We start from the raw sequence: 27,296 nt of genomic DNA on the forward strand, positions 1-27,296 counted from the left end.
CATAGTGATTATGTGTGTGTGGGGGAGGTGTAAAAATGACAAATCTCATCTTTACAGAATGTAAGCTAATAAACATAGAAGAATGATAGAGCTAGAAATTCCCAATGTAACGATCAATTTAAATTATTTAAAGTAATATGTGTTAAAACATTAGTTGAGAGATTTAGGAAAGAAAGAATATATTTGGATACTTTTAAGATTCACCCCATAGGTTATTTGGTAATCACAACAGGGAAAGCTTATCTTCTACAAGTAGAGAGATCTAGCAGTTAGCACTTTAACTAGTTGGCCAAATTTAGTAGTGCACAAGCTGACATTGCATTTTTCTAGATGTGATGCAACGTGCATACACTGTCACAACTGAAACATCCTTGTCACAATAACCAACATGAATCTAAGCAAGCCTACCACACTTAAATTACAGTTTATTTCAGGGTTTTTCATCTCAGTATTTTGGGCCAGAGAATTCTGTGTTGGTGTTCGCCATACTGTGCATTGTCGGAAGTTTGTAGGCTCTATCCACTTAAGGCTAGTGGCACCTCCTCTCCCTGTTCCATTTTGACAACTTAAAGGGTCTCCGAACCTTTAAGGGTCCTCCAGGGACCCCCATGTGATTGTCAAAATCTCTTTTGGTTGAGTTCACAGATTTATAGAAAATACAGGGCATAGGGTAAAAATGAAGAAATAATCAGACAAATCCAGAATGTGAAACATTTTACAAGACAACTAGCCTGGACTCTTCAGGAAGTTAATGCCATAGAAAAAAATAGAGTAGGGACTGTTACAGATTTAAAGAACATAAAGAGATGTTATAACTAAATAAAATTCAAGAATCCTGTTTAGATCCTGGTTAAGAGCAAAACAGCTATTAAAGACATTCTGGGATAATTGGGGCAAACTGAATGTAGACCAGAATTAGATGGTGTTATAGCTTGTATCTAGATGTCCTCCCAAAGCCTCATGCACTCATGGGTGGGACTTTTCAGAGCTGACTGGATTTAGGGTGTGAGATACTGAGACTGAGGATGAGATTAAAAATTTAAGGTACCAAATTAGCCTACTGGTTGGAATTAGCATAGTTCTGAGTGTGGATAATGGAAGCCCCACCTTGGATGTTAATAAATGTATAACCTGGATGGACTATAGAGAGAGAAGGAAGGCAGGCTTGCTGTTGCTGCTACCTTCTGCCTGCCTTATCATGGACTGTTTCTCCTCTGTGATGTCTCTCTGCCATACCACACTGCCTTGGTGCCAGCTGACTATGGACTGAAACCTCTAAAAACTGTGGGCTGAAATAAACCTTTCCTCCTTTAACTTGTGTGTGTTGGGTATTTTGTCTCAGCAACAAGAAAAGTAACTCAAGACAGACTTTGGTATCCAGAATGGGGTCACTGCTGTGACATTATCTGACCATGTGGTTCAGGGCCTTTGGAATTCATTTCCAGGAAGAGTTTGGAAAGTTTTTGGAGGTGCTTACTAAAGAAGCAGTTCTGGAATGCTGTAAACTGAACTTGATGGGAGATTCTGGTAAGAGCTCAGAAAACCAGAATGCTGATAGAAATGTATCCAGTAGAATACCAGGCTCAGAAGTTTCAGTTAGGAAGATGTTTTGACTACATTGGCTGTTGGACTCCAGATCATGTGTTATGCTTTGACAGAAAACTTGTTTGCATCTTGCTCATATCCAGAGACTTGGCCTGAGACTGATATGAAGAGTGGTGGATTCTTTTTTTTTTTTTTTTTTGGTACTGGCGATTGAACTTGGGTCCTTTTACTTGTGAGGCAGGCTCTGAGTTAAATCCCTGGCCTTGGACTAGTTAATCTTGTGGAAGAAACTTTAAAGCAGTCTAAAGTTGAGGGGGTGGCATGGGTACTGCAGGGGGCTTTTAGCCAGATGAATGGATGAGAATCAAGAGCAAAGAGCCCAGTAGAATGATTTAAAAGGCTTTGAGTTTGACCAGAAAAGAAGCTCCAGTGAAGTTGTGGACTACAAAATGCAGCAGAGGAGTGTTGTGACCCATACAGCATAGGTCTGAAACTGGGGAGAGTGGTGGGAGATGAAGAAAAGACGGCAAAGAGAACAAGGTTATTCTTGATGGCCTGATGAGCTAATGGCCACCTGGTCTCCAGTAAGCTCTTTATTTATAGTGTAGGAAGGTGGGGTAATTAGTGCCATTTGACCCACATGGCTGAATGTGATTGTCTAGTGCTTGGGGCATGTGCAGAAAAGGAACAAGGACACCTAATGTAACTGTCTCCTGGGGTTGCACCATCCAGGATGTACAATCTTAGCCATGTCTGTTTGACTCTCTAATCTATGGAGGAAGAAGGGAGTAGAGATTAGGTGAAAGGCCATCTTCAGGCTCATTCATGGTAGAAGAGAACTTGGTTGCTAAAAAGATTAGAAATAAAAAGCCATGTATTTCAGAAGAGGACAATAAAAGATGGCCTGAGGGCATCAAAAGAACTTTCAGGACTCCACCCTTTGCAGCCTCAAAATTGCCAAGGTAAAAGGCTTTGCTTTGAGAAGAAAGCTCAGAGCACCTTGTTCTAGAATAGTGATGGTCTAGGGAAGTTGTTTTTTTTTTCCCCCCAGTACTGGGGATCAGACTTGTGCGTGAGAAACAGGCACAGTGCCACTGAGCTAAATCCCCAGCCTGCTCCAGGCAACTTTTTCCTCAGGATTTGGTTCACAGTGCTCAGCAATCCAGGCACTCAGCCCTTACTGCCAAGACAGAAGGAAGTCTGGCTGCTGCTCCAGCTTGCAGCAGACCTTGTGGTGCTGGTTTTGGGCATATACAGAATGCAAGAGTTGTAGGGTCAGGAAGGCTTCCACCCGGATTTCAGAAGAAGGTCTGGGAGCCCAGGCAGTGTGCTCCTGAGAGGGCAGTGTTTGAAGCTGTGAGTGTGAAGCTGAAAGTACAGTGGAGACCCCAGAAGTTTGGAGAAGTTAGAAATGTGGATTGTCTGAGGAAAGCTGCAAGGAGTGAGCAAAGCTTGCCCAAGAGAGAAGCTATGAGGGCTGCAACCGCCTATAGAGCTATTAGGGGCAGAGACACCTAGTTCCTTTGGAGTTCACATGTTGCCACAGATTATCCCAGATGCTGCACATGAAGCTATGAGACTTTGGTCTTGCTTGGTTCCATTCCTTTTTGTCCTCCTATTTGTACTGTTTGAAATGGAAATGTTTATTTTGTGCCTTTGTATTTTAGAAGCATTTGACTTTCTTTACATTAGTACAGGGGCTCACAGCTGAGTTGCTTTAAATCTCAGAGGAGACTTTAGACCTGGACTTTGCAGGAATGATGAAACTGTTAGGACTTTGGCAATTCATGGAGATGGACTAAATGGCTTTTGCATAAGGGATGTGCATGAGTCTATTATGGGCTGGGACAGAATGTTATGGCTTGTATCTAGATGTTCCCCCAAAGCCTCATTAGCTCATAGGTGGGGCTTTTCATAGCTGGCTGAATCTAGGGTGTGTGATACTGGGATTAAAGATGTATCGTACTAAATTAGCCCACCAAGTGGAATTAGCATAGTTCTGAGTAATGGAAGCTCCACTCTGAGTGTGAATGGGACCAGTCAATAGGCTTATAGTCTTTGTGGAGCATAAAGGGAGAGAAGGAAGTCAGGCTGCTGTCACTGCTTGCTGCTGCTGCTATCTTCTGCCTGCCTTGTCGTGGACTGTTTCTTTCTACAAACTGTGAGCTGAAACAAACCTTTCCTCTTTTAACTTGTGTGTGCTGGGTATTTTGTCTCAGTGAAGAGAAAATAACTAAGACAGATGGTATTGTAGAATTATTAATTTTCATAATGTGCATTATGATTATTTAAGGTAGAGGTCAACAAACTACATTACAATCCATAGCCAAAACCTAGTCTGCTTGAATATTTTTGTACAGTTTTAATGGAACACAGGCACACGTACTCACTGGCTGTTTTTTAGGCTACAAAACCAGAAGTGAATAGTTGCAATGGAGACTTTGTGTCCTCCAAGGTCTAAAATATACTATTTGTCCTCTTCTTGAAGATGTTAATGTATATGTTATGTTTTATTGCTTGAATTTAAAAAATTATTAACACATGTTAATTGTACAAATTAATGTATTTCACAGTGACGTTTCCATCCATACATATATCATGTCTTGATCACATCCAACCTCTCATTTCCCCTTTGCCCTCCTCTCCCCTCTCCAAGTTCCCTTTCCATTCTCTTATAGTCCCTCTTCTACTTACAGATCATCTTTTCATTTCCACATATGGGAGAAAACATCTATTTGTATTTATGTCTGACTTAATTTGCTTACCATGATCTCCTCCAGTCCCATCCATTTTCCTGCAGATGACATGACTTCATTCTTCCTTATGGCTTAATAATACTCCATTGTGTATGTACAGCATATGTTCTTTATCTCATCATCTGTTAACAGGCAACTCAGCCGATTCCATAGTTTAGCTATTGGGCACAGTGCTACGATTGTGGCTTGAATTTTTTCAGTTTTTATTAGTACATGTTTGCAGTACATAATGATTATGAATTGGTTCATGTTCATAACATATCCTTATTTTTCATCCTCTTCCTCCCCCCTCTTCTCCCTCCTTCCATCTCTTGGTCTTCTTCTAATTTTCAGAATATCTGTCTCCCTACTTCCTTTTATCTATCTTTTATTTTGGTCTTTATTTTTATTTAGGGTTTTTTATGTAAGAGAAACCATGCAGTATTGAAGCTTATGTTTCTGATGTCACCTAACATCATTAGGAGACCACGTTAGTGGTCTTCAGATGCATTCATTTTCCTACAAATGACTCGTTTATTGCTTGCTTTTGTTTTCTGAAACAGGGTCTCACTATGTAGCCAAGGCCGACCTCGAGCTCACAGTGATCCTCCTGCCTCAGCCGTCCAAATGCTGGGATTACAGCCGTCCAAATGTATCCTTCTATATGGTGGAGTAGTTCTCTTTTATGTAAAGACACCATATTTTCTTTATCCATTCATCTGTTGATGGATATATAGGCAATTTCCAAGAATTAGCTATTATTAGTTGTGCTGCTATAAACATAGGTATGCACATATCACTTTAATATTTTTTTTAACTCTTTTGGGAAGAAAGCTAGAAGAAGAACTATTGGATTTAATGGGCTTTCTACTTTTAGTTTTTTGAGGAATCTCCACACTGATTTCCATAGTGGTTGAACTACTCTATACTCCCACCTACAATGTAGAAGGGTTCTTTCCCCTCCAGCCTTGCCAGCATTTGTTATTTGATTTATTTGTTTGTTTTTTTGGTACAGGGGATTGAACTTGGGACCTTGCGCTTGTGAGGCAGGCAGCAGAACCACTGAGCTAAATCCCCGGCCTTGTTATTTGATTTCTTGATGATGGAATAAGGTGAAATCTCACTGTTGTCTTAATTTAAGTTTCTGGAATGGTCAGAGATGTTAAACATTATTTCATGTATTTGTAGGCCCATCTGTACTTCTGAGAAGTATCTGTTCATTTCAGAAGCTCTTTAACTTGATGTGAGCCCATTTGTTCACTCTTACTGTTATTTCTTTTGCATCGTGGGTTCTGTTCAAAAAGTCCTTCCCTATGTCTGTGTCTTCAAGAGTTATGCCCATAATTATGCAATCAGTGATTAGCAGTATGCTTTGATCTCGTTCCATGCCCACAGATTGCTTCTTTCCACATCTTGGATTTCATTTATGGATATCTCAGAGTTCATTCACCCTTGTGAAGAACAGTTGTAGATCATACCTGCAATGTTCATAGTTATCACAAGCAGTTCGCACTGTACCTACACAAGTGAGTTCTGTGGTGGTGAAGGAATTTGCCTAAGGCTACACAGACAGTAGATCAAGGTCATCACTGGTTCTTACTCCAAAGCTCAAACTCTTAACATCTGTATCATTATGTTTCAGTTGTTTCAGTCCCTGGTCACTTGGCCTCTGTTCGTTTTGGATCTGTGTTGATGCAGGACATCAAAGGGGACACTTGGTGGAGGAAATGTTTCATCTCAGAAAAACCAAACCAAACCAAACCATGTGTACAGTATTTTTTTCAGTTTTAAACCGGCAGTCTAATTTAGCTATATTAATAGTGAAAAAAGTCACATCTTGGGCTGGGGATTTAGCTCAGTGGTTCTGCTGCCTGCCTTGCAAGCACAAGGACCAGAGTTCGATCCCTGATACCAAAACAAACAAAAAAGTCGCATCTTGAGTTGAAGGAGTTCTTCACTGTCAAAGTTTAAGGATGATATAATTTAATGTCATGTATTCTTCATCATCTTATTCAGGAATAAAAAGGTCTACTTTGATCTTAAGTATTACTTTTCTTCCTTCTAATGTATGTGATAGTCTGCTTTAGCATATTTCATTCCTTTTTATTAATTTTGCATTGGGCTAGAAAGAGTATGCAGTCCTCAAATCCTAATGGTCTAAGAAAATAAAAGGTTTATTTTTTGCTCATGTCACAGTTCAGTATGAGAAAGTGCTCTCCTTTGCCACTCTTCAAAAACCAGGGCTGCTGTATCAAGGAGTTTCTGTAGCTGAGATGCCAAAGTGAGGGGTGGAGGATTGCTTTGGGGATTTTATAAGCCACCTACCAGGCACTGTATTTCATACTGTCATGCATCCCAGCCTCCAGGACTCGGGAGTATTACCACATCTACTTGATTATGAAGCTAGGAAGCAAAATGTTGCTTAGAAGAATTCACTCAGATAAGTGAGTAGGTTTGGGGAGCAAGTCCCTGACACATCCAGTTTCCTTTGGTATATTTCTAAAAATGGAGGACCAGAAATGGATAGAGCAAAGATACATAGTAGTGCTTTATTTATATATTTATTTATTTATTTATTTTGGTATGGGGGTTGAACTTTGAACTTTGTGCTTGCGAGGCAGGCGGCGGAACCACTGAGCTAAATCCCTGGCCCCGTAGTAAGTAGTGCTTTATTAATTCGGATACAGATTTGGCTGCAATGACAAATGCCAAAAATAAAACACTGAAACCCAGACAAGATACAGTGTTGGGCTAGGAGGTGTAGCTCAGTGGAAGGTCATTTGCCTAGCATTTGCAAGGCTCTGAGTTTAGTTCCACACCACTGCAAAATTAACAAACAAAAGATACAGTGTTTTTTCTTTCTTGGCGGAAAAACCTAAGCCAAAATTTCAGGCTAGATGGAACTATGATATGGCAGTTTCACAAGATCAGGTACCTAAAGCCTCCTTGTATATGGTCTTCCTCACCACCTGTTTGACTTCCTCCCTTATCAATTCAGACTGCAATTTCACCCCCATCATGGTGTTTATGTTCTGAAAAGATAGAAAGGAGAAAGTGGAAATCCTGTCCCTTCCCTTCCCTTCCCTCTCCCGCTATGAATAAATAGAACATCATACAAAAGTTGCCCATGTCACTTCTGCTTATATTCCTGTGGCTAAAACCTAGTAACCTGTCCAGTGGAAGGTGGGAAATGTAGATTCCACATGTGGAACATATTCCCAGCTAAAGTGTGAATGTTCCTTTATTAGGAAATGAGAGGAGGATGGATATTAGGGACAACTAGGAATCTGCCACTGACTATCTTTTCATCTGCCAAATAGGGAGGCACAACCCCTTCCTTCCTTATGTAGTATATCGGTCAGGAAATAAAGCCATTATAATGTCCATAGAATGTGGATATGTTAAGGAGTATGTACTTTCCCACTAAGCATTCTGGAATTGAGCAATCATTGACTCAGAAATATAGTGGATTGACTTTGGGATAGACTTAGGTCATAACTCTACTAATTACCCCGCTTATGTAAAGGGTTACTTTAACTGATGGAACAAAAGGGCATTTTGGGTCAATAGGAATTAGTGTCACTTTCAGAATCAGGGAGTCATAATCGTTAAAAACTCTGCCATGGACTCTTTTCAGAGGACCAGAAAAAGAGGAATTAAAATGGTTGCCTAAAGCATTGGCAGAAGTGCAAATCTGGAGTCTGACTGATAGGGGGAAGCCAAGTATGTCTGGCTACCAAATGGGAGTGTTAGAAAGCATCTTACAAAGGGGTGGTTGAGAAATAGTTGCCTCAGCATAGCTGTGTACTGAAGCATCTAGTGGTGGATCAAGGTTGCAAAACAGAGTGGAGACTGAGGACAAGCTGAGATCTTTCAGGAAACTTTGTTACATATTTTGCAGCAGGCTTCTAAAATCTCTTATAGATCCTCTTTTGGATAACTGTAGCCTGGAGCCATAAAGAGAAGGTAATGGTTTCCAGTTCAGCACATCTAATCTGCACTTACCTCCACTCAGAGAGAGCCACAAGGTTCAGGTCTCCAGATGGAACAAAACCTTGCTGGACACTGGATACTGCTGGATACTGCTGGATACTGCTGTTCATGATTCCATAATTTACCGTCCCCTCTGCTCTATAACCAATGAACAACAGTAGAGTAGAAACAGCGTAACTAGTAAGAGACAAAAGATGAAGAAAGCTGACATTTGACTTCTCAAGAGCAACCTTGAAGCAGGAACAAGAGGTAACACTCTTTCAAAACATTGAGGCATGGTAGAAGTAGTTCTGGCCATTGTGGGGTAACTGGTCCCAGACTACCTCTCCCGCTATGAATAAATAGAAAATTAGACAAAATACATGGAACAATTATTTTAAGACACTGTTAACAGGAAGTATGATTTGGAGATAGCAATCATCCCTCACTGAGACACAGCTCACACACGACGTAACTTTCAAAGTGTCACTTCTACTCCCTTGAAAACACTGCATTAGAATTACAGGTTATTTTAGTAATAGAAATATTATTTTTTTTTTTTGTACCAGAGGTCGAATTTGGGACCTTGTGCTTGCCAGGCAGGCAGCAGAACCACTGAGCTAAATCCCTGGCCTAGGGATATTAATATTGAAAGTGGAGATTTTATTGTGTTCTTCATGGGGCTTCTATCTTGTGGGTTAACAGGGCTTCTCCAGCACCCACCAACAAATCTTTAGGAAAAAGAGAATGGGGGTTGGGACACCCCATCCTTTTTAATGGCACAGTCTTCACATCCCTAGTTAGACGGCATATCTTGTGGTAAGGGAGGGAGGCTGCCCATTCACTTTTTAGGTGGGTAGCCATTTCCAGTTATATCTCAGAAGTTCTCTCGTTAAAGGAACAAGTGAAGAATAGAGATTGTGAGATAGGTATCCTTTGAGATAGGTATTTTGAGATAGGTATACCTTTTATGAAAGAAAAATCAATAAGAAAAATAGGACCAAAAGAGAACCAACCAAAGAGTAAAAAATGGGGCAGGTGAAAAAGAATGACAAAGAAAAGCAGTTTTCCTAGATAGGAAATGAATTCAGCCTTAGGTACAAAATTGAGAAATCTGTGAAAACTATAATCCTTTCCATTTTGTCATTTGTTTCTACATATATTTTAAAATTCCATTAAATGTCACTTCTCAGTTATCCTCATTTTGTTTACACCTCTTTTGGTATGTACCATGCTATAACTTCATGTAAGTCACTCCTGGCTTTGTAGGTGACTCTAGAAGAGGCAAAAGAGTTAAGAGCTTCATCTGATGTGTTCATTAGGGCTGCAGTTTGGTTGCTAAGTGGCAGCTGGGCTAGTACCGAGTCTTCCTAGGGCGGTTGCCCTAACTCTAGCCGGTCCTGCTGCCTTTCCCCTCTGGGGTCGGTTTGGGACCTTGGCCTCTAGGCCCCCGGCACTGCGCACCGCCCGTTTCCTCCTTCTGGGTCCTAGCGCCCTAATCTCCGCAGAGCCGCTGAGTGGCCCACACAGTTCTGTCAGACCACCTCCTTCCCCGCCCCGCGTGGCAGGGGGCGGGGCGTGAGGTCCCTAGCTCATGATTGGCTGGAGCACATGCGCTCCCCTTCTCCACCCCTTCTGCGGGGTGAGAGGTCAACGCAGAGCCAGTGGACCAGGGCGACAATGGCGGGGCTCTGGGCTGGGACAGTAGCGTTGGTCGCTGCAGGACGGCGCGGGCGGCAGCCTCCGCAGCAGCTGATGCGGACTGCCGCGCTGTGGACCCTGAAGGTGAGGAGCGCTGGGGCTCCCCGGGCCAGGACTTCAGTGGGCTTCCAGCCAGCCCCTCTCCGCCGCCCCTGGCAGAAGGCACCGGCCGAGTCTCGCTGCTCGGTGCGACAGTCGCGGCCCCTCTTGCCTGTCCCCCTGGCTTGAACTCGGCCGCAGGGTGCTTTCCTTGCTCTCTTATTCTCCATCCGGGAATCTGTGCCTGAGAGAGTTGGGACTATATCCCTCCTTGCCCCCGCAGTTATTCCCGCAGATCCTGGAGGGCAGTGGCCTAAGGCAGAGAGTGGCCCATGGAGACAAGCACACGTGCGTTTTCTGCTGTCCTTCAACAGCTAGCTGATGGTCGTGCCTCAGCACCCGTGCACTGCCCGTGGCTAGATTGTAGTGCCTTGTGGTACTGTACTTCCTTTTAGGCATTCCAAGATGTGTTTTAGAACCCTAACAGTTACTGTATTTTCTTGACCCTTCCCAGCTTTGAAGGGACGCTGTGAATAACTATTCAAGTAGAGTTAGGGTTATGAGTTTATCTTTTTTTTGGTACTAGGGATCAAACTCAGGACCTTTCTCTTGCGAGGACAGCGACAGAACCACTGAGCTAAATCCCCGGCCATGTTATAAGTTTATCTTAAAGTGTTATTTGATGTCAGAATCTGTGGTAGATTTTACGTATGAGTTGAAAGCCGGCTTAGATTGTATGACTTCCTAGTGTACTATGTGAGAAATTCATCCTGTGAATTTATTTTTCGTTTCTGTACTGTGGTTAGCCTGATTTGAAACACATTTCACCACTGTTCAGGTCAACGTTCTATTAGGTGTCACGTTGGCAGCTTGACCTACAGGCAGCTTGGACCACCTCATTCGTTTTCCCATTCGTGTGGAATCTTATAAATCTTGCAGCATGGACTACCTCACCTATTTTAATAAGAAATTTAGAATGGGAAGATATTTTGAGATGATCTTATCTTAACTTTTTTGGGAGGGTGCCGGGGACAGAACCCAGGCCTAATGCTTGTCTGCCACTGAGCTACATCTGCAGACTCCAAGAGGAGGCAGCTGAAGCCCAGGTGGGCAGTGTGAGAGCTAGAAGTAATTCTGCACCTATATTTGTTTATTGTCAGCTTTGGAATACCAAGTCAGTTTTTGTTCTTTTATCTTTGTAGTTTTGGTGTCTCTTAATCATTGTTTTGATCACATCAGTAGCAGTTGTAAGGCAGTGAGTGGCCCATGGAGACAGGCACAAGTGCGTTTTCTGCTGTCCTTCGACAGCTGATGGTCGGGTCTCAGTACTGTGCACTGCACAATTTAGACCTGAGGCAGTATGCCTAAAGTCTGTACTTTGGAGTCATACTTGTGAGACTTTGTATATTGGGTCACTTTGTTGGGCCTCAGCTTCTTATTAGCTATTAATTCTTAACAAATTTTTATTGAATGTATCTTGTGTTATAGCTCTACAGAATGAACATGATTTCTGCTCTTTTCAATGTTTTAGTCTATTAGTAGTGAGAGAGAAATAAATGTAAAATGTTAATGGGAAGAGGTGCTGGTACTGTGGGGGGATTTGACTAGGTCAAGACTACTTTTTTTTTTTTGGTACTTGGGGATCAAACTCAGGACCTTGCACTTGCTAAGCAGGCACAGTGCCACTGAGACAAATCCCTGGCCCTGGTCAAGACTATTTTGAGCTCTGTGCCCTAGGTAACTAACTACTCTTGTGCTTTACTTAAATGTAATTTATTCAGTTCTCACAATAGCCATATGATCCTCATTGACATATGAGGAAATCAAGGCACAAAGTGTTATGTGACTTATTCAAAACTATAGAGCTTTGGCAGACCTAGAATTTAGAACTGTAGAAGTAGCTCTTATTGCTCTTTTTTTGGTAGTACTGGGACGCACTGAGAAGTATGTGTGCTACCCAATTGCTCTACTGGTTGAAGTACACCTCTAGAGAACTAGTAGTTTTAATTATACTATACTACCTAAGTTAAGGGAGTATTTTCCTTTGGAAGTAAAAATTGCAACAAGATTTGAAGGATCAAGTGACCTTTTTTTTTAGGCAATGAGAAATGATGGTGTTATAAGTGAGAGAACAGCACATGTATGCAAGGGGCCCATGGCCAGAGGAAAAGTAGGTTAGAAGACTCAAGAGAAGCCTTCTGAAGCTCTGGTACAGAGACTAGATCAGTGGTGGCTAACCTATGACATGCATGCTATTTTTCTTTTAAGACAGAAAATGTCAATATATGAGTTGTTTTTTTCTAAACAAAAACCTCAGTATTCAGGTTTAATTGCAGTGTTGGCAATTTGCCATAAATAAGTGGGTTTTGGGTTGCAGTTTGGGCACTCATCTCTAAGAAGTTTGCCATCACTGGACTAGTTGATACTGGAAAGGCAGGCAGAAATTAGGCTATGGTGGCCTTACTTATTCTGTTAAGGGGGTTTGGTGTTTTCCTTAGAGCACTTGGAAGTATTGGTGCTGGAGGTAGGCGGGTCGACTTGGATATTTTAAATTAGAGAGGCTAAGATTAAAGAGGCTAAGAGAGGAACTTGTTACTGTTTTTATTGTTGTACTTTTGTGCACTTGCTGTGTAATATATAAGCTTTGATGTTTCCTATTTGGTTTCTTCCTTTTAATGTGTTTATAGAGACTGCATCTTGTCTGTTTGACTCAATAGGTGCTGAATGTGTGACTATAGAGTAGTATTATGTTTGTGCTCACAAAGAATTCCTCCTTGAAGTGGGAAGCATCTCTGAAGTTCACTGTCACTCCTAGGGGAACTTGAGCTGCTGCTTAGCTTCTCTCCATGCTCCTCTTCAATGAGCTTGAAATGTGCTCTGCTGAATCTGTTTGAAGAATGTTTTTTTTGAAGAGTTTAACCCCTTTCATCCCTCTCTCCACTTTGCAAACCTGTTTGTTGGTTGTTATGGGAAGCACACAGCCAACTCTACACTACAGAGGATTCAGACCATTCTTTTAGGCAGTTAACATGGTTTGTTTATTTTTAGGGTGTATGTAGTGTTTGCCTTTTAGTCTTCACTTGTTTTATACATCAGCTTTTAAAATACATTTTGTTTAAATACCTAGTTTTGTGTGACTACATTCAGTGGCTAGGGGATGTTGGTTTTTATGGTAATTGCTACAGTTTATTGAACATTTAAATGCCATATATGGCTTTTATATGTTATCTTTTATCCATGTAACAACTAAGGTCAAAAATCCCAATTTTACAGAAGAGGAAACAGTTCAGAGCATTTAAGTAATGTGAGACCACAATTGCCTGAGGTAGAATATGAACTTTGGATACTGTATTTCCAGCCTTGAGTTTCCAATTGTAAATTGTCTCTTATTTAAATAACAGTCTTATTGTGTGGTGTGTTCACAGAGTTTGAAGGCTTAAACTATAGCTTTCTTAGCTTTTATGGTTAGCTTGTAACCTGTAAACATGGAAAAGAATGTTTAAGGATGTCTGAGTGCCTTAGAAATGCCCTGATGTAAATCTTTCTAATATGTTGAAAAGTTTTTGACAAATCACTTGGGGAAAAAACAAACAAACAAATTTCTAGGGTTATTATTATGTAAGTCAGTTGCTGGCATGATAAACTATTTATAGATAATTACATATGAATGGAAGTGTATCTTAGTAGGAGAGCACTTGTCTTTCTACTTTTCTGGATTTCATTCTGTTCTTAAAGAGGCTCAGCACAGAGGTGGAAATTGTGATAACCCTTTTCTAAGTAAGGAGGAAAGATGTTACCATTTTTGATCAAGAGAGTGAAGGAAATGGACTTGTTGAAATGATTCCAGAGTGTGGGTAAGTGGGAGAACATAGATGAGCATGTGGTGTTTGAACAGAAAAATGATTCACACTAGCATTCCAAACTGAAGCAAGGCCAGATCAAACGCTAGGAGATCAGTTGTGTTTGGTGTAATGGGGAGGATTGTGGCCAGTGTGGTTGGAGTGAAGAGCGTGAGAAAGGGTGCTAAGAGATGAGGCAGGAAAGAGTTGTGTGGAGACTTGGATCCAGAACTTATCTGATCATGGGAGTCCAGTTGTCTGGTTTGAAGCAACTGAGTTTATGTTTTGTGTGTCAGATGTCTCAGTGCGGGTGAAGAGAGGCTGTTGAAGGAGTCCAAGCTACGAATGTTGGTACCTCATGATAGGGTGGTAGCACTGGACATAAAAAGAATGTCTTATATGAGTTCGTTTATAGGAGATCTCCAGAATAGACATATACATAGAAACAAAAAGATTAGTGGGTGCTGGAGACTGGGAGGAGAGAGGGTGGGTGTCTGTTCAGTTATTGGGTTTCTATCTGGGAGATGAAAAATGTTCTGGAGTCAGTACTGGTGATAGATATTTCCATACCTTGAGTTGTATACGTATTTTAAAGGGGTAAATTTTATGGTATGTAAATTAATATCTAAAAGAATGACTCTAAATCATTTTTCTAAGCTCCTGAGTATGGCAACATTTTAGAGATAAGGAATGGCTGAGGCTTGGGAAAGGAGATCAAGATAATAGTTACAATAAAATAACTTTTGATTGCATTATGAGACAGAGGGTTTTTTGGTGGTGGTGTTCATCTGGTCATGTAGTGGATGCAGAGAAGAGAAAATGAAAAACCAACATTTTAAGGTTAATAGAAGATTCTGGAGTTGTTGAAAATGCAGAGAAGGTGGAAAGCTGTCTTCATACGAATTATCTCATTAAATCATCAAACTCCCCTCAAATGATTCACATTTTTAGGGCAGAGGTATAGAGAAGTTGAGTAACTTGTCTAAGATCACATGATTAAGTGGTCCATTTAGGATTCGCACTTAGATTTGTCATCAATACCTTTATCACACTTTAATAAACTTAGAAGGAGAAGGGACACATTTTTCCTTCCTCCTCCTCTCTCTTCCTCCCTTCTTTCCTTCCTCTGGGGATTGCATCCAAGGCCTTGGGCATGCTAGGCAAGCATTCTACCTCTCAGCTACATCCCTATCCATTTTAATTTTTTTTGAGATAGGCTCTCAGTCTGCCCAGTCTGATCTTGAATTTGCTGTCCTCCTGCCTCTCAGCATTCCAAACATTTGGGATTACAGGTGAGTGTCATTATACCTGGCTAGAAAGGGCTTATTTCTATCTTTTGAGTGCAGAGAGTAGTTCATTGTCTGTAGAAGTTATGGAAAAAAGGGAAACATTAAGCCATATTGCTGTCCTTGTTTAATAGTAGGAACTTTAGTTGGTTAGGAAAACAAATCTTGTGTTAGCATCGTATGGGGCAGAATATGTTATATAAAGCAACTAGCACTGTAAGAAATAACTTTGTTTTACCAAACATGTGGAGATTGTCCCCTTGCAAGTTGGGTGCTATATACCTGGTGCTTTGTGGGAGATAAGGCTGCATGAAAACAATTCCATGAAGGGGGGTGGTCCATTCCTCCGACAAAAAGCTTCAGCAGGGCTTCTGTGCAGGTGATGGTCAAGAAGAGAGAAGAAAGCAGGATAGGGCAGGGCCAAAAGCTAAGCTGTTGACCAGTTCGGGCCTTACCTCCTGGTGCAGTGTTCTCAAAGTGCAGCACCCCAGCTAGTAGCAACAGCACTAGCTGGGAGTGTGTGAGAAGCTTGTGCTGCAGCACACCCAGATCTGTCAGGAACTGGGGTGTGTGTGAGAGTAACTCAGCAGCCTCTTAACAAGCCCTCCAGGTGATCTGATACTGAGTAAAGTTTGAGAACCATTGCATGGGTCAGTGCCATCCAGTAGAAATAATGTATGATGTGAGCTGCAAAGGTAATATTTTTTGGCATTCATCAGATTAACAGTCAAAAGAGATGACAATATTAATAATATGTTGTCTTTAACCTAATACAGTCAAAATTTTATTTTAACATGTAAATGTAAATATTTTCTAATGGGTCTTTCACAGTTTTTTGGTCTGTCAAAGGAAGAAAACAATTTAAATATCTTAATTGATTTTATTTTTGATTTTTAGAACTGGGATATTTATTCTATAAAGTAGAATAAATGTTCCAGTTAGAAAAGAAGGCTTTGATTTTAGAGACAGAAAAGGGCTGAATAAAACACAAGCAAAAAATGAAAAATGAAACAGTCCTTTGAAAGTTACTTTCCTTGTAAGGTGGAAACAGGGAGACAGATAATGGAAAAATACATAACGGATTGGTTAACCTCAGGTCACATCTTCTTGGGGATTAAGTCCTGAGAACATCATTTTATACCATTTAAATTTGGCCTGTTTGGGCCAGGGATTTAGCTCAGTGGCGCCATGCCTGTCTTGAAAGTGCAAGGTCCTGAGTTCAATCCTGGTACCAAACTAAACCCAACCAAACAAAAAAAAAACTAACCAAACAAAAAAAAAAACTGGCATGTTTGGGAATTGCTGGTTATTTGATCATAATTTCTAGGAGGGTTGGTCCATTTTAAAGTTGTAACTTAGATCTTGCATTTGATCTTCTGTGACTTTTAGCCTTTCTGTTGGGGCTTCATTGAGGAGCTTAGTCTGAAACCCTGGCCACTTGTGACTTCTGTGTAGCAGGTATTGAGTCCTCAAAATCTGGTGTGTCATTTACTTTTAGAGCGTGTCTGAATTTGGGCTGTTGGGAATTAGGCCTGTTATCAGCTCCACTATGACTAGGAAGACTGACCCTTTGAACTGGGTGCTAGTCCTTGGCTCCGGACTGGTGGGGGTTAGTCTCCAGGCCTGACGGAGAACTCCTGCATGAGTAAGGAAAGAGGCCACACTGAGGGGCAGGGGTGAGCCATGAGTCCTGGGTTCTGACCTGGGAATGCCATGTTGCTAAGTAAGGAGGGTCTTTGTGGGTGCCAGCAACCACTAGGCCTGGTCCCAAAGGAGCACTTGGTTAGAGTCATGGTGGAGTGGTGAACTTTTCGAGCTGTCCTCATTTCCTTAGTATGGAGGCATGAGCCAAACCCCTCTCAAATAATAGGTATTCAGTATAGATTTTGGCACAGTGAAGGCTGCTAAGCTCCCAAAGACTAAGTAGTCAGGGCTGACAGAAAATGTGTACTCAGATGGTAAGTTCTAGAAAGGTAAGTCCCTGGTCTGTTAAAATGCTGACATCAAGACTCATCTGATGCTTCTGAGTTGTGGCTCATGAAATATGAATGAGAGGAACTTCCTTTGCCTGAAGATTTATTTATTTATTTTGAGAGGCATAAAGAATGCTTTTAAGCAGAATTTAACAAGTACACAAAGAATAGAGTGCTGGCCCTTAAAAGAGAGGCACATTGTGGTCTGGGTTTGGTTTTTTTATGTGGTCTTAGGAGTATCCTCAAGATGGGGGATCTAAACTAGGTTTCCTGGCCCACACCTGAAATCCCAGCACACTGAGAGGCTGAGGCAAGAACATTGCAAATTCTGGATAGGGTCAGAGGAAGTCCCCCAAAGTGAGACTCCATCACTGAGCAGGTTGCAGGTTCGCCGACTTCCATAACAGGAAAACAGTTCTCAGCAAGTGTCAGTAAAAGACATAAAGAACGTGAAGCACACGCCTGAGAATAGAGTTGCTTGCAAATTGTTCGCCGACTTCCATAACAGGAAAACAGTTCTCAGAAAGTGTCAGTAAAAGACATAAAGAACGTGAAGCACACGCCTGAGAATAGAGTTGCTTGCAAATTGTTCGCCGACTTCCATAACAGGAAAACAGTTCTCAGAAAGTGTCAGTAAAAGACATAAAGAACGTGAAGCACACGCCTGAGAATAGAGTTGCTTGCAAATTTAGAGATGATGCATTTTAAATTTGTGTTCGTTTATCTTGGTAAGATCGTTTTATGGTTTCACTAACCCACAGTTTTGAGGTCATTTCTTCTTCGAATGAACCTGTCAGAAGAATTGTTTTAATACTGTTCACCTGAAGGCCACTGTGGATACACTGGGAGTTTTGGTCTTGGCAGAAATTTTTTTTTAATTTAATTTATTGGTACATTCTAGGTAGACAGTACAGTTACATTCATTACTGGGATCTTGTACCTTTACATGTTTGGCAGAATTAGTGTTTAAGTTTTTCTTTAAGGTAATTGCCAGTGGCTTTACTAATCTTGTCTGTAGTGAGGCCACATCTTGAATGTGAAAGTAGGATGTGTTGTTTAATCATATAACAGCACATTTGTGTTCCTGCTTTCACTGGCTAGAAGACATGCATTCAGTTTGTCTAAAAGCTCTGCTATTTCCTCCCTTTCTTTCTGCCTAATAGTTATTGTTCACTGACTGTGATATATGCAAGATTGTGCAAGGAACTTTATAATTCTCACTTATCTTTATAGCAGTATTATGACCTAGAAAAGTACTATTATTATCCCCAGTTTGCAAATGAGAAATTTCCCCGTACCTAGGAAATGCCAGGGTCAAGACTGGTCAGGTCCGATCCTTCTGTCTACGTCAGATCTCTTAATGATGGCATTATTTACTCTGTTGATAACTTCTGAATGGTTCTGGTGTAATTTTAAGAAAAGAGAAAGCTGAGTGCTTGTATTTAGTTTTTGTGTGATACTTTACCTTTCCCCCCACACTTTATTATGTGTAAAGCTTCATTTGATCTTTTTAACAAGTCTGTTGGAAAGCAGGGAGGTGTCCTTACCTACATTTTATAGTTGGAAACTGGTGAGCCCAGAGAAGTAATTTGCTGTGGAAGAGTAGAAGTAAGAGTTGGCCCAGGTTTGTGACTCTTGAGTGTCAAACCATTTCTTATGTGCCATGCTATCAACAGGCAGTTCTTTTGAAAGTGTGGAAAATGTAGTCTTTCTTCCCGAGGAAGGGAACCAATGGCGATATGTTACTGGGAAGTCGTTTTGCACACCTTGACATTTTTCTCCTTTTGGCTGTGATTGCCTTAACATTTGCTATAAATGGAAATGAGGGCCAGGGATTTAGCTCAGCGGTTCGGTGGCCTGCCTTGCAAGCGCAAGGACCGGAGTTCAATCCCGGCACCAAAAAAAAAGGAAATGAATACAGGCTTTCCTCAGAACTTTTGAGGCTAGGAAGTTTCTTAAAAACACTTTGGACTCACCTGATAACCAGTTTGTTAATATGCTTAAAAACAACAGTTAAAATTCTAAATTATCTAACTTTTTCCTTGCATTTAAAAAAGAAGTTTTATCTTGTGGCTTTTCAAAAGTTGTTTTATTTCTGACCTGGATTTTTTGCTTTTAAACTTCCATGCAGGTCTGCCAGAATAGAGAAATAAAGCTTTATAAAGGGACCGACTCCAAGCCAGTTAGGACTTGCATTGGTGAGATAGGAGATTAGGGCCTGGGAAAAGCTGGCTGGGGAAGCAGGTCTGATGGGTTAATTACAAGATCCGGGACACATGTGAAGAACAGTTCCCAAAGCCCAGTGTGTGGACTTCTCAAGAGAACTCCAGCAGATTTTCAAAGGGATGGCCTAGGCCTGACCTTAGCCTGAGGTGTGGGATCCCAGTGTTGCCTCTCAGCACCCAGAAGTAGTTCTCCTGCGTTTCCTTGAAATTTGTACAATATAAAAGAAAGTCAGCCATGAGGAGCTGGTGCTGTCCTAGCTTTCCACGTTTCCCAGATGCAGTGTGTACTTTTATCTTAGCTTGTATCCTTTTTTTCTCTTAACTCTGCCCAAGCTTGCTCTTGCAGAGCCAGGTTCTCCCCCTTTCTTCACTTTTGCTTTCTTGAATACACTCTGCCACTGCTTTTTGCTCGTTTCATTTGAATTGTTCGAGAGGAGAAGAACCTGAAATCAAACTCCAGAGGGAGAGGTGAGCAACCCCGAAACCAGTCATGTTTAGTTGGCAAACCATTTTTAGAAGCAGGCTACCAATAATAGTGGGAAAGAATCAACCCTCCCCTTTTTATTCCTGACTAGTTGTTCTGCTTGTATGGTTCTGTTTGCTGTAATGACTCCTACTTCTAGTTACTGGCTAACTAGGGGCATACATACTTTTAAAATCAGATAAGTACTTTTTGTTTTTCGTGCTGTACCTGCATACCAGGCAAGCACTCTGTCACTGAGCTCTATCCGCCTTTATACTTTTTTTTTTGTTGTTGTTAATGGTGGCAAAATGCAGTGTGTTAGATAGTCAGAACCAAATATTTTAAAATAGTAATAAAATAGTTAAAAAACCCACATTGCTCAATTAGGCATAGTGGTCCATCATTTTCTATGTTGGCCAGATGTAACTAGAAATAGATGTGACTCAGTTTTAACTGTGTGGTGTAAGTGCTTTTTAGTCCATTTTTGCATTCATAATTTTCTGAAAGTGAGTATAGTATACATTGATTCAGCTAACCCAAACATTGCTCAGAGTGTGGCTACTTGGAAATTTGGAATCATCTTAGGATAGAGATTCTCTGGGCCAGGTTTGGCTTAGTTCCTTTATTCATAAGCCCAGCCAGTGAGGTAGGATCTACACAAGCTGAGGTGTTTATTCTGAAAACTGCCTAAAAACTGAATGCATAATTCATATTTACTAAGATTGATGTTAGCACTATTTCTGTGTTTTTTTCTTTGTTTAATCTCATATTTCAGCAGTGAGACCAGTGTTGTCATCATCTTCTTGCACCCCTTGTTCAATTCAGATGAACTACAGTGTTTTTCACTAAAGCATCCAAGGCTCTCGTGCACATATACTGAGCTCTTGGATTTTGAACAGCTGTGGTTGAGGTCAGTAAGGGGCTTTAGAGAAAAGTCATCTGAGCTTTCATGTTCTAGCAGGGCGTAGAGGGGCTCGGGGAGTTGCTCAGATCATAGTTGTTATACTCTTTATTTGCTAGTAATTACAGATAGCTTTTTTCCTTCTTTTTTAAAACAGCACTGGAGTTTGAACCCAAGGCCTTTGTATTGAGCTGCAACCCCAGCCTGTTTTTTATTTTTTATAAGGTCTGCTAAGTCACTCAATTGCCCAGGCTGGGCTCAAGCTTGTGATCCTTTTCCTCAGCATCCTAGAGTGCTGTGATTAAAAGCATGTACCACCTCACCTGGCTTTGCTTCAGTCTTGTAATCATTAAAATCTATCCCTAGCTAGCATGGTGGTGCACACCTGTAATCCTAGCACTTGGGAGGCTGAGGCAGGAGGATTGCCATGAGTTCAAGGCTAGCCTGAACTACATAGTGAGACTCTGTCTCAAAAAACAAAACACCAGCTCCCCCACCAAAAAAAACAACAATAAAAAACAAAATCTATCCCTATGACCTTTGAAAAATTAGGGCCTTGGGACCTATAATCTCATATATTGAGATTACTACTTTTGAACTCACAGAGATGTGAGATATTGAAATATGAGATATTAAATATGTGAGATATTCTTGGTCTTTAACAGGAACACAGTAAAGTTGGTTTTCTTCCCATTTTGTTTGTGGTCTCACTAACAATGTAATGGCTTTGTTTTATTTTTCTTTATTTTTTCTCTCATTGAGTTTACTGGTACATTTTAGGTATACAGTACAGTTACGTTCATCATTGGGATCTTGTATCTTTACATGACAGGTCTTGGTTCTCATTTTTTCCCCTTGTCCCTGCCCTCCCTTCGCCCACTCCTCCCCTCCCCATTTACAAACATTTCATTTCCATTTTTTCATTTTCTCATATTTTTTTTCCCTTATTACCTTTCCGCTACCCTTTCCACTTTCCCTGCACCTTTAGCCCTTTTCAAGGCTTTGTTTTATAGAAGATATCTTTCATGTCTGTTACCTTCATTTTTGTATAGATAGTACATTTTGCTATTTGAGGCTTAATTGCTTACATCTTTTGAGTTTATTTTAAAATGCTGTGATAAAAACATTCTGTTTATTTTTTATTTTTTTATTTTTTTGGTCCTGTGGATTAAACTCAGGACCTTGTGCTTTCGAGGCAGGTGCGGTGTCACTGAGCTAAATCAATGGCCCTCCTCTGTTTCTTGTTTGAGTAATTATCCTTCTAGAAACTTCAAAGAGAATACTGTATTTGTTGCTTTTTGCTGATTTTTCAAATTTTCCTTCATTCTTGAGTCTAGCTTTATCAGTGACTACTGGATAAATTGTTTTCTTAAACCTTGGTTATAATTTTTATAGTAATTTTCTTTCTTTCTTTTGTTCCCTCCATGTTATTGGGGATTAAATGCCAGGCCTTGCTTTGAGCTATGTCTGTAGCCATTCTTAGTTTTTGTTTTGAGCCAGGGTCTCACTAAGTTGCCCACACTGGGCTTGAACTTGTGGGTCCTCCTGACTCAGCCTCCCAGGGTGCTGGGGTTACTGGCATAAATCACCACCCCCTACCAATTAATCATTTTGTTAATGTTTTAAAGTGTTAAGTCATACTTTCTCCACTTTTATGATCTATTAGGAATAAACTTGATTATTTTGCATTTTTTTCTTTTTATTGAGTTTATTGGTACAATCTAGGTATACAATACAGTTACATTCATTATTGGAATCCTGTACCTTTACATGATAGGTCTTGATTCTCATTTATTCCCCTTGTCCCTGCCATCCCTTCACCCCCTCCTCACCTCCCCATTTACAAACACTTTATTTCCATTTTTTCAGTTTTTCATATTTTTTTCCTCTCCCTTATTACCTTTCCCCCACCCTTCCCACTTTCCCCACACCTTTAGCCCTTTACTTCCTATTTCACATTGTCAATTATCTCATTAGGATCGTGTGTACTATTATAGTTTTTCACACCAGAGAAACTATTCGGTATTTCAGTTAAAGAAATCTCTGTATGAACATTAAAAATAGGGAATCCTAAAATAAAACTAAAAAGGAAAGTAAAAGAGAAAAGGCAATGATGTAAGATTAAAATAATCATTAATTCTGAAGATGAAAATGGTCCCTGAACATATTTAAATTGCTTCTTGCTCTTATAGTCTTATCTTCTTTTTTATTCATTTAGAGAATACTTTATTAGTTTCTGTAATCAAACCCACGTAGATATGACCTTACATATTTAATACAGTGTGTTACCCCTGTACAAATGAAAAAAAAAATTAAAATTAAAAAAATTAACATTTCTAGACCAATATGGCTGTCAATTTCTGTACAATGCCAACTCAACACAGTAAATTGGGATAACTTTTTCCAAAGTTGACAGCACCGTTAAAGTTTCCCAAAATTCAATTTATATATATATGTGTATGCATATATATATATATATATATATTTATATTTATATAAAAAGACCAATAATAGCAGTATGTTATGCATCAATAGCAGCAACAGCTTTTCCAAGTTCTGCAGTCATCTGAACAAAATTATAGACATTCAGCACATTCCATTAAAAAAACAAAGAAAAATCAAAGAAAAGAATAATATCCAGAAAACAGCAAAGTTTGTTGCTGTTGTGGTACCTGGCACCATTTTTTTTTTTTTTTTTTAGCATCTTAGTCATCATCTGGAAAGAGAACATTCTAGAGTAATATCATTAAAAATAGCTCTGATAAAGCATGGTCACTACTACATATCATAAAGCAGATACAAGATATTTTACATTCACAGAGGTATGATACAGTACCATCCTACATCAATAATACTAGAATCAGTTTTGGTTTGAAATTTACTTTGTCTGCAAGTAAGATTGCTACCCCTGCTTTTTTCTGAGCTCCTGTCACGTGGAGAATTGTTTTCCATCCTTTCACTTTCAGTCTATGGCCTTCTTTTTGCACTAGGTGTGTTTCTTGTATACAACATATTGTTGGATTTTGCTTCTTATTCCATTTTGCCAGTCTGTTTATCTTGATTGGTGAATTGAGGCCATTGATATTGCTGGTTAAAACTGATATGTACTGACTTATTATTGTCATATTATTGGCCTTTTGTTGACTCTTTTTACTTTTTCACCTTCTCCTTTTAATTTCTTGCCTTGCTTGTTTGATTTGGTCTGTTGGGCCTCATGGTGTTGTTGCCTTCATTGTCTTTTTCTAGGACCTTGTTTAGAATTGCTTGTAGTGCTGGTTTGGTATTCATGTAGTTTCTCAGGTGTTCTTTGTCGTGGAAGTGTCTTATTTCCCCATCCATTTTGAAAGAGAGTTTTGCTGGATACATCAGTCTAGGTTGGAGGTTGTTCTCTTTTAGTACTTGAAATATCTCACTCCAGGCTCTCCTTGCCCCAAGGGTTTGTGTTGAAAAGTCTGCTGTGATTCTGATGGGCTTTCCTTTGCATGTGATTTGTTTCTTTTCTCTTACTGCTTGTAGTATTTTGTTCTTCTGTTGGGTTTCTGGGATCTTGATTATTATGTCTAGGTGTAGATTTTTTTTTTTTGATTGTAGCTAGTTGGGGTCCTATATGCCTCACTTATCTGAATGTCAAATTCTTCCCCTCTGTTTGGGAAGTTTTCTGTCATTAATTCTGTGAACAGCTTTTTTAAGTCATTTGTATTTTCTCCTGCTACTTCATGGATTCCTATCAGTCTTATGTTATTCTTCTTTGCATCATTTAGTAGTTGTTGGATCGATTTCTCATGATCCCCTACTGTTTTTAAGAGACCTCTCTTTTCATGGTCTCACTGACTGCAATCTTACCTTCTATATCTGAGAGTCTATCTTCACATTGTTTTATCCTGTAGTGTACACTTTCAATGGAGTGTTTAATCTCCTGGATATCTGTTTGAATCTGTTTTATGGATTCCATTTCTCTCCTATGTTGGGCGTTTATTGTTTCCATTTCTTTCTTATGCTGGGCCTTCATGGCTTTTATCGTGGTCCTGAACTCATCTATTTATTTGTCAGTTTCTGTTCTAGAGTCTTGAATCACGACTTCCATTTTGCTCACTATCTCTGTGGTTATCTGGGAAATTATTTCTGTTTTGAATTTTTCTAGAGCCTGATTGATCTCTTTTGTTACTTCCTGTGCTTTGAGTTTCAAGTGTCCTGGTGGTTCACTATCAACCTTTTCATCCTCATTTGCCCTATTTTTTGCCATTGGTAAACTGGAAGTCTGTCTTTGTGTATTGCTTAAGTGTTTTCTCATTTTTATTTTTGTTGTCAGGCTGTCCTTGGTTTAATCTCTGGGTTATCACCCAAATCTTCCTGATATAGTTGCGCCCTAGCTTCTGTGTCTGTAACAACCCACAGACATGCTCATCTTCATAACATCAGAGAAAACAGCTGATCGAATCAACCACAATCCTTTATTTCAACTGATACAATCAGCAACACATGATCAAGCACAACTTGAAAACTGACCACCTGTGGTAGTCACTAGTCTATCACCATTAAATCATTTGAATTAAATTGAAATCAAGAAGCAGTCCAGAGCATGTCTGCAGTGAACAAACTTTTCATTATATTATATTTACCATTTAGTGGCTCAGACAGAGCTAGAATAGAAGACCCCTGCTCTCAGTTAGCTGATGGCTGAACCCCATGATGCAGACTGACCTCGGGCTGCAAGGCCCAGATTGAGCTCCCCAACTTTCTGAACGGTTGAGCACCACACCATTCTACTACAGGTTTCCCATGCCCTTTCTTTAAAGATGTTCAAAGTTGGGAACTCAGAAAAATACCCTTGATGACCACCTCTGCCTCTGCAGAGTGGGTCCAAAGACTGGCACAAGCAGGAAGTCTGAGAGTGTGCGGGTGTGTGTGTGTGTGTGTGTGTGTGTGTGTGTGTGTGTGTGTGTGTGCGTAAGGGGAGTTATGGGGATTCAGGAGCACCCACATGGCTACCTTCCTGGTGCTGGAGCGATGGCGGCTGGGTTGGGAGAAGGCATGGCTCCTATTTTGCATTTTTATCAGGCAAATTACTTTTGTGCCAAAAAAATTATGCTGAAGACATCTGCAAATAAAATGCATTTTTATTATTTTGTGAATTGAAGCTCCTTCAAGGCAAGACTCTTCTTGTTTTGTATTTGGTCAAGTTCTTTCTGGTAGGTGACTTTTTTTTTTTTTTTTTTTTTTTTTTTTTTTTTATTTTTTTTTTTTTTTTGGTACTGGGGATTGATCTTGGGTCCTTTTGCTTGCGAGGCAGGCGGTGGAACCACTGAGCTAAATCCCTGGCCCCATAGGTGACATTTCTGACTATGCTCTATCATTTTCATGGTCATAAAGGACTTTCTTTAGATATCCTTGGCCCATTGGCTATTGGAATTTTTCTGGAGATTCTTCTGATGCCATTGGTATTACTTACGTGCCAAGAGGATAAGTCTGCTATTATGATTTCCTTTCCATAGTTATGGTACATTGCTTAGAATCACATATAGTTGGGTTTTTTTTGTACTGAGTATTGAACTCAGGTCCTTGCACTTATGATGCAGGCGGCAGAACCACTGAGCTAAATCCCTGGCCCTAGAACCACATATAGTGACTGTTAAAACATTTTAGCTAGAAGCAAACTGGAAAAAGTACCCTGAAGAAAATGTTTTTTCTTTCTTTCTAGTACTAGTGATCAAACTGAGGACCTTGGGCTTGTGAGGCAGGCATAGCACCCCTGAGCTAAATCCCTTGTTTTGAGAAAATACTTTAAACCCACGTAAGCATTTATTTCATTTTCTTTATCTTTTTTTTTTATAGCATGCTCCACGCTATTCAAGACAGTGCTCAGTTGTGTCCCGTACTCTCAATTCAGTGGGATATAATCCAAATGAAAAAGTAAGTATTTTAAAAAATACTCTCAATGGCTAGGTTATAATGATAAAACTTTCTTGTTTCTCCACTGTGTTCAGTAGTGGTCAGGTTAAATTTTATTAATACTGTAATTATTGCTCTAGCATCATAATTTTTCATATTCAATCTTTGCTCTGTTTTGCATTGTCGGCCACAACCTAGCTTTTTAATTTTGTATTTATATCTACCAAAAATTGAATACATTTAATGTTTCCCTTTTAGCAGAATAACTAGAATAACATTCTTTCTTAAACACTAGGCAGGTGGAAGGTTTTGATTAAACTATTTGTTTTTTGTTTCATTTACTTAATATGAATCATTTGGGTTTAAGGCAATAATGCATGTTGAAAATTTCTGGGCAAAGGAATTCCACCTAAAATCTTGATACATGAGAGTGCTTGTGCACAGTTATATCACATTTCTTCAACCCAAAAAAGGAGTAGAAGTGGTGATCAGAAATAAAACATGTTTTATTTGTAGTGTAAGCATCAGAGAGGTCAAGAAAGAGTTTTTTGTTAAGAGCCTGTTCAGCGTGATTGTTATGAAAGTATAACCGTTAAGAATTATTTGGAAGGACTCATCTGAGATACCTTCTAAACCATCAGTGGAAGTGCATGAAACATGTTCCAGATTCTTTGAAATATGGAGGTTTGGAGAAAAAAAATCTACAATTATGCAGCCCTGTAGAAATA

General features: G+C 40.0%; 1 protein-coding gene and 1 long non-coding RNA gene across 4 annotated transcripts in view; one reads left to right on the forward strand and one right to left on the reverse strand.

Moving 5' to 3' along the window:
* Positions 1-6,870: 6,870 nt before the first annotated feature.
* Positions 6,871-9,793, reverse strand: LOC104848565. Of its 2 annotated transcripts, XR_776454.1 has the most exons (4): positions 9,614-9,793; positions 8,286-8,450; positions 7,216-7,312; positions 6,871-6,973 (listed from the first exon to the last, which is right to left on the reverse strand). It is a non-coding gene; the product is annotated as an uncharacterized LOC104848565 (long non-coding RNA). The 2 variants fall into 2 exon arrangements; XR_776453.1 differs by lacking the exon at positions 6,871-6,973 and having other exon boundaries at positions 7,094-7,312.
* A 97-nt stretch (positions 9,794-9,890) lies between these two features.
* The window catches only part of Pcca (propionyl-CoA carboxylase subunit alpha), a 372,170-nt gene continuing 354,764 nt past the window's right edge, over positions 9,891-27,296 (forward strand). For both annotated transcript variants that reach the window (XM_010604603.2, XM_010604604.3), the window contains exons 1-2: positions 9,891-10,037; positions 26,512-26,589. In XM_010604603.2, coding sequence (XP_010602905.1) covers positions 9,933-10,037; positions 26,512-26,589 — 183 coding nt within the window. In that variant the 5' untranslated portion in view covers positions 9,891-9,932. The remainder of the gene's footprint in view (positions 10,038-26,511; positions 26,590-27,296) is intronic.

This window comes from Fukomys damarensis, unplaced genomic scaffold (assembly GCF_012274545.1).
Source record: "Fukomys damarensis isolate Sample0158 unplaced genomic scaffold, DMR_v1.0_HiC HiC_scaffold_6, whole genome shotgun sequence".
NCBI classification, from domain to species: domain Eukaryota; kingdom Metazoa; phylum Chordata; class Mammalia; order Rodentia; family Bathyergidae; genus Fukomys; species Fukomys damarensis.